General features: G+C 37.8%; 1 protein-coding gene across 7 annotated transcripts in view; it reads right to left on the bottom strand.

Annotated features, from left to right (window-relative positions):
- The window catches only part of ces2b (carboxylesterase 2b), a 44,651-nt gene extending 32,081 nt beyond the window's left edge, over positions 1–12,570 (bottom strand). For 3 of the 7 annotated variants that reach the window (XM_036575871.1, XM_036575878.1, XM_036575877.1), the window contains exons 1-20: positions 12,439–12,570; positions 11,647–11,836; positions 11,132–11,270; positions 9,165–9,298; positions 8,879–9,032; positions 8,657–8,761; positions 8,432–8,533; positions 8,196–8,336; positions 7,983–8,060; positions 7,517–7,664; positions 7,269–7,418; positions 6,125–6,197; positions 5,622–5,782; positions 4,023–4,212; positions 3,598–3,736; positions 2,015–2,148; positions 1,594–1,747; positions 1,294–1,398; positions 355–456; positions 80–223 (exon numbers count right to left, since the gene is read on the bottom strand). In XM_036575871.1, coding sequence (XP_036431764.1) covers positions 80–223; positions 355–456; positions 1,294–1,398; positions 1,594–1,747; positions 2,015–2,148; positions 3,598–3,736; positions 4,023–4,212; positions 5,622–5,782; positions 6,125–6,197; positions 7,269–7,418; positions 7,517–7,664; positions 7,983–8,060; positions 8,196–8,336; positions 8,432–8,533; positions 8,657–8,761; positions 8,879–9,032; positions 9,165–9,298; positions 11,132–11,270; positions 11,647–11,836; positions 12,439–12,511 — 2,616 coding nt within the window. In that variant the 5' untranslated portion in view covers positions 12,512–12,570. The remainder of the gene's footprint in view (positions 1–79; positions 224–354; positions 457–1,293; positions 1,399–1,593; positions 1,748–2,014; positions 2,149–3,597; positions 3,737–4,022; positions 4,213–5,621; positions 5,783–6,124; positions 6,198–7,268; positions 7,419–7,516; positions 7,665–7,982; positions 8,061–8,195; positions 8,337–8,431; positions 8,534–8,656; positions 8,762–8,878; positions 9,033–9,164; positions 9,299–11,131; positions 11,271–11,646; positions 11,837–12,438) is intronic. The other 4 variants (XM_036575874.1, XM_036575873.1, XM_036575872.1 and 1 more) reach the window with 4 other exon arrangements.
- Between the last annotated feature and the right edge of the window lie 45 nt (positions 12,571–12,615).

The following is a 12,615-nucleotide window of genomic DNA, read 5'->3' as shown; positions in this document are numbered from 1 at the left end:
ACTGAATTTTTGTGCACTGTCCCATGCTTTTGCTCACAGTACAGTAGTAAGATTTGAAAGAAGGCAACCTTTCACTCACATTAATAAGTAAATATCCACCGTCATCATCAGTCACACCTGTTATTAATGGCACTTTGTTGAACTGCTTATACTTAAGAAGTTCATACACAGATTTAGGAAGAAATCGTCCATCCTTTGGCACTTTGACAGAGATCAGTTCCTCCTAAAAAAGAAAAAAACACTTCAGAACACTTAATAAGCAACAACAAGACATGATCCCCAACCATATACGTGTAATAAGAAAATCTTTAGCTATCCATTTATTTCATTTCACAGTACTTATTAAAAACTCACAGTTTCAGCAACCCTGTGAAGGTCCTCCTCTGACAACTGCATAACACAATCAACCATCTTCTTTGTGCTGGAGATGTCACAGCCAGAAACTTCAGCCAAATGCTGAGGAGAGAAACATTGAGATTTTCAGGTGACATTTTTTTAGCTTTTAGTGGAACATCTATTACAATGATCATGCTAGAAAAGTATCACTTGAAGCCAGGCCCGGATCATCAAGTTATCGGCACCTGGGCACAAATATTATGTGGGCCCCTAACTGGCTACCTTTTTTTGTGTGGTCAGTAAATTTTTTTTATGATATCACAGCTGGTTACACAAAGCCTAAACAGCACCACTATGGCAGCACACTACCCGCAGTGCTGGGAACGTCACCGCCATAAGTATGGTGACATAACAATAGCAAGATTACACACACATTAACGACAGCACAGGTTAACATAAACCCAACAACCAATGCAATACTCCCTATAAAGCATGCGTCTATTCTTCACTAGCACATTTACCCCAGCGAAGACAACATATATTAAAACTGAACAGTTGAAATATACTTTTTTTATCCCTTCATGACAGTTTGGAGATCACTGCTGATGAGGATGCTGCAACTTTTAACTTGGGTGGCTGACATTTCATATTTGACTGGACCTTCAAATTCTGAGTATGTTAAAAAAAACATTTTAGTTTCTGCTAAAAAAAAAGCTTGACCTAGGTAATAGTAGTGGAACACATCTCTAACACAATGACAAATTATGTCATTTTCTCACTATGCCACTAATTAAGTTGAAGACACCTATTTAGATTTTCTCATGATAGCTCGCGGTGGCTCCCTATTGGCTCAGGCCCCTGAGCACACGCCCATAAACCCACTACATGATCCGGGCCTGCTTGAAGTATTTCATTCAGAACATAATGAGTGGACAGTAGAGGACAGACACTTTTTACCTGAGCTATTGGTAAAGGATTGTCAGTCATGATTGCATCCATTGCTGCAGTGCCACTCTCTGCTATGGCAGAGCGGAACAGACCAGCAGACAGTGGTGACAGAATCTGTTCAAAGAAAGAAAGAGAAATTATCTAAACACTAAAGCAAAATCAATTATGTCATTTTTGGATGTAACTTTTGTATGTAATAAATAATTATTAACTATTTAAAAAATCTAACGGCACATTTACATTATTTTGTGCTCTAACGTTGGAACTGAGAGAGAGGTCAAAAATGCATCACAGATTTTACATGCATACCTGTAAAGACACACTAACTCCTCCAGCAGACTCCCCAAAGATGGTGACTGCTCCAGGATCGCCTCCAAAGCTGTGGATGTTCTCCTGGACCCACTGAAGTGCTGCCACCTGGTCCAGGAGACCATAGTTTCCTGGGGCATGTACGTCTCCTGTGCTAAAGGGAGAAAGACACATAAAATAAACAGAATCAAGTACGACCCAAAATACTTTCCATGTGCTCTTTAAATGAAATTCATAAAATTTAAAGTTGACTTCTTGTAATTGCTTTGTTTTTTACACTGAAACAACTCAAATCAAACCATACCAGATTTTCACAAAAATGAAATTATTCATTAACATACATGAAAACATGTAACGTACCATAACTAAATAATAGAGGAATTCCCAGACATCATCGAGTATATTTATATACTCATGTTACCTGAAAAATCCAAGTAACCCAAGCCTGTACTGGATTACTACGACAACAACATTCTGATAGGCTGCCAGCACACTTCCATCTTGCATGGAAGCTGAGCCTAAGGCTAATGCTCCACCATGGATCCAAACCATGACCTGTGGAACACCAGCAATAAAAATTACCCAATGGCTCCTTCACACACATTTCACAGTGAATCATCATTATGCACATACAAATGAGCATTTCAGCACCAGCAAATCTATGGCATGCAGAAGAAGTCTCCCACTAAAAAAAGGAAAAATAAAATCACTGCTCTCTATTGATGATGAAAGTATGTTATTCCCCTCCACTTCACATGAAGTGCCCTCCAGGACTGAAAATCAATAAAAAGTGCTGTTTACATTGTGTAAAACAAAGAGAAAAACACAAAAAAATCATGAAAAGGTGTGCCTTATCATTGCCAGCACTAAAAGCAAAAGCAAAACAGCCTTGAAACAACATCCACCACCATACTTTACCATGGAGAAGTTTTCTTCATGACCATTGATTTTCTTACCTACTCATTGTGTTTAAAAAATCATTTGTTCTCATCTGACCGCTGAACTTGATTCCCATGACATTTACCAAAGCGCTTACATCAGAGTAACTGCTTGATGGGTGTATGGAGGTAGTTGCTAAAGTCTAGTTTTAGAGGCATGATGACCCCAATATTCAACCAACATATAAAAATCCACCAACTGTGACCCTGGAGATCTTAAATCTTTGCATAACGCACACCCTGTCTAAACAGGCTCATCACATCACTTCTTAATTTAACTTCTTAATTAATGCTGTAGTAATGGAGGTGGGTATTTTCTGACAGTTCTCTCAACAGCCATTTTTACAGGCATTTGAGAGAAAAAAACTAGTAAATCATTCAGAAGGACACAATCTGTATTCCAAAGAGAACTTCTAAAGATCACCAAAGTATCAATTCTGTCTAACAAAACAAAGTACAGAAAATCACCACCATGCAGAAATGTGCACAATCTCAGAGGGAACATTATGATATGTAAACCATCCATGTCTCAAGATCAGGTCTACTCAGTACCTAGAGGAGCTTGATTAGTTGAAGCACAAGAATAGATGAGGATAAGAGGATCTCCACACCACTTTTTTCTGTGCAACAATGTAAACTATGATATTTGGTGATATTCTTTTGAGATCTATGTCATTTTGGACCATTTCTGTTTGTACATTGGTCATGAAATTTTGATACAGTGTAAAGAGCAGCTGGTAGTTTCAATTAATGGCAAAGAATGAAATATGACCAAAACAGAGATGTAACGTTTCATCAGCAACTTTGATGTCCAATGATGTACAGAACGGCACAATTAAAAGTGACTGGCTAAATATTTCAGCTGATATGGCACAAATAGTTTGAAATCATGTTACTGTTTCACATTGAATGCAACATGATTAAGTGAAGAACCAAAACTACAAATGGTGTCATTTACCAAGACACTGTGATATCAAGATGACCATAAGTATCACTGTTAAATCAAGTTGAATTGTTAATTTGTACACTATGATAAAAAGCAATTAAAATGAAAAAAAAAACTTACAGGTAATTTGGCATCTTTGCCAGGTTCAGAGGGAGTGTAAATGTTGAGGTAGAGGCAGTCCTCAGACATCTCAGGGACTTCAAAGTTCATAAGAAAATGTTGTGCAAAACCTACAAGCAGTGCCCTGTGTTGAATGCATCTGAAATAAATGGCATCAGACAGAAAAGATTTAAACAAAATTGGCCCTCTACACTATTATGAGATCAGTTTTGTAATTTATTTTATTGTGGTTATTGATGGCATTGGGATGAAGCCCTGAACTAATTCAGAATCATCTGCACATGCTAATAGGTATTCTCGGTTAATGCAAAACTGCATGTTGACTAAATCTGAAACATCAAATGTCAATCTGTACAATATGTGTTACTGTACATACTGCGTATGTAAATATTTAAAGTCAGTGTGATTTATCCGTGTCTTCTTACACGCGTGGCTGCTGTGTGGCGTCTCTCACTCCTTCCCACGCTTCTGCAGGTTGGGGTGGAGCGAGTCTCAAAGGGCCCACTGGTGGCTTTGCAAAGGGCACTCCCAGGTAGCTGTGTACGACTGTGTCCGTCCCTTCAGCCGTCACATACTCACCTTTTAGAGCTCCTAATTTAGTCTGCACAACAGGCCCTGTTAGACGAGCATGACAGCATTAATCAATACACAATACCACAGAAACTGAAGAGTGCATTTATTACGATTCGGATTAGCAGGAATAATCAGAATGAAAATGTACGAGCTACAGTTACTGCACAGCAGGTCCTACCAGACATGACTCAATGACTAAACACATTTGATAAAGACAATTTGTTGCTGCTTGGTTCATAAATAGAGAATATATTCAACAACCCTACACTCTATGGCAGCAGATAAAAAGACTCTGCAAGATTATATTTTCCTCACAATCAAACCGCTGATGTTTAATAAAGCTTCTCTCAAGGTCAAACGATATAGCACATTATGCTATGAACTTGTAAATGCAGAATAAAGTAAATGCAATAAAGTGTTGCCTATGGCTGACGTGGCTATTTACTGTTCAAGAATACAAACTAGAACAAGCACAGTAGAGATTACTATTATTACATGCTAGAAGTTGGGACTTGTTGGGATTTGCAAAATGCTAATTAAAACAGACTTCAACGATTTATAAATCTACTTCAACCTTTATTTGAAAAAAAAAACAGTGGAAAGACAAGATATACGTTGTTTTACCTAATCAACCTCATTGTTTTTTGGTAATCGTACACTCATTCTAAAACTGCAACAGGTCCCAAAAAAGTTGGTACAAGAGTACTTTAAGACTAGGAATGTTGTCAAAATGAGCATCCCAGAAAGGCCTAGTCTTTTACGATTGAGGATGGGTCAAGGCTTGCCACTTTGCCAAAAATACATTAGCAAAAATCCAACAGTTAAAAAATAATTTTTCTCAGCTAGCAACTACAAGGATTTTAAGTATTTCACCCTCTAATGTGCAGCCATAATCAAACGAATTCTTTAATCTTAGTGCAGAAACGCCAAGGCCGAAAACCACAACTGAATGCTTGTGACCTTCACCCCCTCAGACAACACTTAAAAATCGACATGCTTTTGTGATTGATCTTTCCACACGGGCTCAAGAACACCATCCATCACTGCATCCACAAATGCAAGTTAAGACTGTACTATATGCAGCGGAAGTCATTTGTCAACAGCATCCAGAAACACCAATGACTTATGTGGACTGACACACAGTGCAAATGTGTACTGAGGTCTGACTTTACAGCTTATTTATGGAAACAACAGGGAACACCGTGTTTTGTGGGTCAAAGAATAAAATGACTTCTATAAAAAAATTCCTCTTTCAAAATTGGATCAGTTTTTGTCTTCATTCCCCAAACGACTACTGAATATTGTTAAAAGGACAGGTGCTATAACACTGATGAAGTACTGTACTTAACAACAGAATAAGTTTATATTTCAATGACATTCTGGGACATCAAAAAAAAAAAAACATTGCCCTGAATCTCCAGAACAAATAGTAAACACCACACAAGACTCACCCTTCTTCTTCTCTCGTATCAAGCGTGGAAGCGTCTCGGTCATGAACGTGTAGTGCGTTCCCTTTAGATTCTTGCCAGCTTTCTGCTCCAGCCCAATGCCTAGATACTCCGCTTCAGTTCCGTACTCAGGCCATGGTGTCAGGCCGGGCCCGTTTGGAGATCTGTGTAAACCATAACAGGGTTCATAGGACAAGATGATGTGTAACATACTTATGTAAAAAAGTATGCTTTTGCAAGAGATACACCTTGTGACATTCACTGAAAGCCTAAATTACTGCCCAATATAAAGGGTTCCCTAAGTCACTGAACACTTCTTATCTGGTTCTGATGATCCCCATGATTCTTAAACAACAAAATGAGCATGGAAGCGAGTCGAACTGAAGTCTCCTCTCAGTGGTGTTTTTATATGCTTCAGTCTCACAGATTCAACATGATAATATTGAGCACTTCAATGAATGTCACACCAGTCTGGAGATTGTGACTGGTCAAGGGCAATTACTCACCCAGTGCGAGCAAAGTTCCCCCAATAGTGCATCATAGTTCTACATAGTTCATTCTCTTTTTCTGTAAACTGACCTGAGAGAAAGAAAGAGAGAGAGACAGACAGAGAGAGAGAGAGAGAGAGAGAGAGAGAGAGAGAGAGAGAGAGATTGTTATGCATTGTTATTACTAATAAAATTACTTTGGACTGAACTGAATAGAATCCATTTAACTAACCTATACATACTGAGATTCAGGGCAATATGGTTTAATATATTTATTAGGCATGCCAATAACAATATTCCAACTAATTTTGATATTCAAGTAACCAGAAAAGTTGGACAACGGATACCTATGGAGGCCCATTTCCATCACCTGAAAAAAAGGCTACATAATATGTCATGATAATAACTTAGAGTCTTAATAATTAGACTTAATATCTCATAATAATGACTTAATATCTCATAATGAGAGGATGATTATGAGATACGTAGTCATAATTATGAGAACGTAAGTCATAATTATGAGATGTTAAGTCACATTTATGACAGATAAGATGCTAAGTCATAATTATGAGATACTAAGTCATAATTCAGATACTAAGTTGTAACTGTGAGATAGTAAGTCGTAATTATGATATAGTAAGCCATAATTCTGACATACGTAATCATAATTATGAGACAGGATCTCATTATTATGAGATAGCAGGTCAAAATTATGAGATAGAATCTCATTGTGAGATAGTATGTCATAATTATGGGAAAGCTTCTCATTATTATGACTTACTTAATGGCTTTATATTAAATAGAAATTTTCTTCCACGGCGAAGGAAAAATAAAAAATTTACTGTGGCGTCAGTGTAGAAGAAGAAGGTGCAAAAAACACAGTGCTTCAAACCAAGCGCACACCACCCCCTCCTGTTTGTGTAACATTTAACAGTCACGTTGAAACATGCAAAAAGCTATACAGACTTGCAAAACCTTCACTGATTTGTAAGTCTGTATAGCTTTCTAGTGATCAAAATGGAACAAATACCCCAAAAGTCATTTCAGTATTCAAATAATCGTGTCTTAAACGGTTAACTGTGTCCCCGTGCATATTCCTAATATTTATAATAACGTTACTGTATTCATGTAAAAAAAAAGGTCACCACTATTTTCATCTTACCAGAAATCTTAATGTGGGCGTTGGCAAAGCAGCTACCAAAAACAAAATGAAGTTCATCAGCATGGTCACTCCCAACAAAGCTGGGCCTCCTCTTCTTGATCTCACTGTAAGTATGCTGGAATTCATACAAGAAAACTGGTGCTCCGGAACCTAATCATAAAAAAAGGTATTTGCATAAAAATGAACAAACCCCAACAAGAGCAGATATGTTTTAGCCTCAGTACCAGAAAAAATAAATGGATGTTCACCTTTGTGGTATTTTGCCAGTTTGCGTGCAGGAATGTTAAACATCAAGTCCCCATACATCTCTCTTACTCCATCTCGGATTTTGATCGGATCGTCCGTGGAGCCCAGGTACTCATTCAGCACTACTTCATGAACCCATTTCTCACTGGGCTGAAGGAAATACAAAAGCAGAAACATTAAAGACATGCACTACAATATATACATATTCAACCTCAGCACAGCTTGCGTGTCAAACACCAGTCCTAGTGGGCCAAAGCACTGCAGACTTTAGCACTCAGCATTTCATTTACTACACCTGATTCAACTCATAAGCTAATTAGCAAGACCTTCATGAGTTGAATTCAGATGGAAAATGCTATTCTAGCAGAGCTGTGGCCCAGAAGGAACCCAGTTTGACATTCCTGATATAGCTCAATATATAGTTTTCACATGCTGGAACTTGTTTTGCACATCCGAGTCTTCACTTACATCAGGAAAAAAGTAAGGCAAAGCTGACGCAACTTGCTCTCTGTTCATTCCGTCAATCCACCCTGGTGAAGCAAGGAACTGTGGGAAAATGTTTTTGTTGTTGTCAGTGACTTTGAATTTGTGCATTTTCTTCACAAAAAGTGTTTTCAAATTTGTTTGTTCAAAGTCCTATGTTTTTGTTCCCAGTACAATTATTTGAAACCTTTCACTTACATCCATTAATGTATAGCCACTCTCATCATCATTTACACCTACAATGAAGGGCACTTTTTTGAACTCCTTATTCTGAAGAAGTTCATGCACAGATTTGGGAAGAAACTCTCCATCCTTCGTCACTAGGAAGGAGACTGCCATCTAAAACCAACAAAAAAAGGAAAAACTCAATGTTCACTCAATACCTTATGTTTTTACAGAAAACTTTTAAAGTATATTTACAGTACTTAACACACCCTTTGGGTAGTCTTCAGAATGTCCTCCGCTGACAACTGCATAACACAATCAACCATCTTCTTTGTGCTGGAGATATCACAGCCAGAAGCATTAGCCACTTGCTGGGGAGAGAAACATTTAAGAGAAACAAATATTTAATTAAATGAATATTAGAGAAAAACATCACCTGAGGTTTTACAGTCAGAACATAATGAGTGGACAGTATAGGACAGATCCTCTTTTACCTGAGCCATTGGTAAAGGATTGTCAGTCATTAATGCACCCATTGCTGCAGTGCCACTCTCTGCTATGGCAAAATGGAAGAGACCAGCAGACATTGGTGACAGAATCTGTTCAAAGAAAGGTAGAGAAATCAAAAGAAAACTGAGAAGCACTGTGCTATTTTTCTTTTACAACCTGATGAAATTCGCAGATATATCTGAAATGCACAAATTTTACATCTCTACCTGTAAAGACACACTAACTCCTCCAGCAGACTCCCCAAAGATGGTGACTGCTCCAGGATCGCCTCCAAAGCTGTGGATGTTCTCCTGGACCCAGTGAAGTGCGGCCACCTGGTCCAGGAGACCATAGTTTCCTGGAGCATGTTCATCTCCTGTGCTAAAGGGAGAGAGATCTATCAAATAATACTATAATTCACTGTCACTTTCAGCACACTGCTGCCAGTGTTTCATTGCAATGCAGCTGCAGAATATCCTAGGGTAAGTCTTTGTTCTCACATTATTTTGTTACCTGAAATATCCAAATAAGCCAAGCCTGTACTGGATGATCACTACAACCACATTCTGATAGGCCGCCAACACACTTCCGTCTTGCAATGAGGCTCCACCTAAGATAAATCCTCCTCCATGGATCCAAACCATGACCTGTAGGATAAAAGGAATATGAAGCACAAAGCAAATATATAACATATGCTCAGAATGGAGAAGAAATTGTCTCGCAAACAGGGTTATATATAATTCATACAATTTGCTATATACTAGTTATTTTAGTATTCAAGTGATCCACTGATTATTTGGACAATTAACTGAGTAATCAAAATTGAAAAAGGGCCAAACAATAAAAATGAACAATGACAAACTATACAGAACCTTTCAAAGATTCCAAAATACTGTACTGGAAAAATGTATCGTTATTGTCCAAAACATGTATCTCGATTTTTTTTTTCAATTTTCAGTTTTCTGCATCATTTGAGCATGGCAAAGTTCATGATGAAAAGTTCATGATAAATGGACCAATAAAATTACTCCAAAATTGCTTACACTAAAATCTCCTCTCCTGTAAAGTTACCATTTTGGAGATGTTTTACTGTGCTCAGCGACAATATATTTGGAAGCTTTTGCAAATACTAATTTTTGCTGGCAAAACTTTTCACACTAGGTACTACTTAATACTAATACTACTTAATCATGACAGTTCTATCTTAAACATTGACATTTTAAGATTTTGTAGGTTGCACTTTTGCAGTGAATTCTTCAATAAATATTCCAACTAAAATTATGACTTAGAATATCAATGGAGGAGCTTGTTAGCTTTCTGCTGAGCTCATCAGACCCACATTCCTTCAAAACCATGTTTTTGCATAGGGCACGTGAAGAACGGTATGTTTACTAAGGCTTTAGGCCTTTTCCCTCATATACATGAGCATATGTGCTTTAATGAGATCCCATTTTGAATGATTTTCAGGATACCTTGATATTCATTCAAATTGCCAACTATTCACTGTGGAATCATTGGAAAGGAACAATTAGGTCAACAAAATTTTAAAGAGACTTATCGAATGACATCAAGAAAACCCTAAGCTTTTGTTATCAGTGTGGAGCTAGCGCTCACTTCCCAAACTGAGATTAATATTTACTCATAGCAGTTCTAGCTTAAACACTGGCATTTTAAAGTTGTAGCAGATATTCAAACAACATATCCTATAAATAGCATATCACAGTTTTAGTGAATCCTTTAGTAAATATTTCAAATTAAAGCCTAGCCTTTGTAATGGCACATGTTCCAATCAATAATGAAACCTAATGGATCCATATGTATCATGCACAACAATAACAACAAATTAACAAACTAGCAGCACAAACCTCCATTGCTTCATTGATCATTAGCTCTGAACAGCTCTCAGTTCATGATTAGAGAAAAAAAGTTGAAAAACTGCCAGAAGCTTTAGTGCTTTTGCAGCCATTACTGGCAGAAACTGCAGGTTGGCTGCTGCTGCCACACCTGCAACAACAGATGATGACAACAATATGTGTCACATTAAGGCAAAAAAATTAATTTGTGCCACTTCAAACTCGGTGTGAACTGGTCTGGATTTTCTCCCCTTTCAAGGGTGCACACAAAAACAACTTGAGTCCTAATTGCTCCCCTTGTGGAGAATCTTCAGGCTGCAAAACGCACCTTTTAAATGACCCTCAGATACCCAGATAATCCTTCAAATTTCCAACTAATAATTGCCAATTCATTGAGAAAGTCTATTTCAAATGATGATCGAGTACTCGATCAAGTGCAATCTAATTATAAATCAATCTGAAACTGTGGTTTTAAATTAAGTCATTTAATATAATGGAGTGCAGAAACATGATAAAAAAAAACATGAACTGCAATAGTAAGATATTAAGTACCAGTGTCATTTTGAATTGTGAGCTTAATTAACTACTTCATGTAAAGTCTGCTTAAATGGAACCCAAAAGACTTACAGGTAGTTTGGTATTTTCACCAGGTGTAGAGGGTGTGTAAATGTTGAGGTAGAGGCAGTCCTCTGACACTTCTGGAACTTCCATGGTCGCAAATGTTTTTTCTAAGAGATTCATAATGCCTCTCCTGTTTTGTATACAGCTGGAAGAAATGGCAACAGATAACATTTTAAGATGTGTAATTCTTCTAAAGCCTTTTTCACCAGTGTTTCTTAATTATGTTTTTGGGGACACACAGCAAGGCTCCTGATCCAGCTCATCAACTGATCATTAAGCCCTTCATAAGCTGGATCTACGTTACACTTTATAAGACCAGTTTTATCATTTGCTGGCATTGAGATGAAGCCTTGACCTAATTGAGAAGTATGTGCATGTGCAAATAAAACTAGGCAAATATAAAACTGCATGTGGATTACAACCGCAACATCAAAAATGCTCATTTGTACAATACAGGTTCTTAACTGTAACTGTACTGCGTAAATATTTAAAGTCAGTGTGATTTGTCTGCGCCTCCTTACAAGTGTGGCTGCTGTGTGGCGTCTCTCACTCCTTCCCATGCTTCTGCAGGCTGAGGTGGGGCGAGCCTCAAAGGACCCAATGGTGGCTTTGCAAACGGCACTCCCAGGTAGCTGTGTACGACTGTGTCCTTCCCTTTAGCCGTCACATACTCACCTTTTAGAGCTCCTAATTTAGTCTGCACAACAGGCCCTGTTAGACAAAGTGTTATTCAATACAAAAGACCAGCTAAATCAGAAAGTGAAGTGTAAAGTTATGGCTACATACAGTAAAACAAATCCCCCTTTTAAGTCAAGCTTTTTTACTTTAGATTTATGTGATCGTACTTAGTTCCCTTAGGATCTATAATACTGTAAGACAGGACTTTCTACAGGCTTGCAGTAAATTCTAACAATTACTATAAAAAATATGTATAGCAGATTTCTATAAGACAGTACAGACCTTACTATACAGAGGTATAACAGAGGCATTGTAGAAGTACTGTACATTACCACAGAAATCTTATAGTTACTTACAGTATAATATATTTATATTTGTAATATAATATGTTGTATATATTATGTTATATAATATATTAATATAATATATTAATATTTGTAAGGTTTAAGGTTTGTGTATAAGGTGAGTTCAGTGTGTGTCCTCTTTAATTTAAAAGTAACACACCGCCTGCAGTTACACAACACAGCAGAAGGCCTGTTCAGCATGCAATTTCACAAAAAAAAGAAAGAAAGCAAGTAAGAAAAAAAAAGTTTCAACTGAAAATGCAATGGCACCAAAAAAGCACCCCCTCTTACCATCGTGTGCTGTCGCTGGGTTTAGCAGGGCAGCTCCAGTCACGGTCCACAGCAGTAAGGTTAATGTGCCCATTGCTCGTCCCTGGCTGAGCCCTCACTGTGCCGTTTCTGGGGGGGCAGCAGGTTTAACTGTGAGCCGTTGCTGTGACGTAAAGGGGCGGTGGAAGGGCAACGCGA

This window comes from Colossoma macropomum, unplaced genomic scaffold, assembly GCF_904425465.1.
Source record: "Colossoma macropomum unplaced genomic scaffold, Colossoma_macropomum, whole genome shotgun sequence".
NCBI lineage: Eukaryota > Metazoa > Chordata > Actinopteri > Characiformes > Serrasalmidae > Colossoma > Colossoma macropomum.
This window is presented reverse-complemented; position numbering and strand designations above follow the sequence as displayed.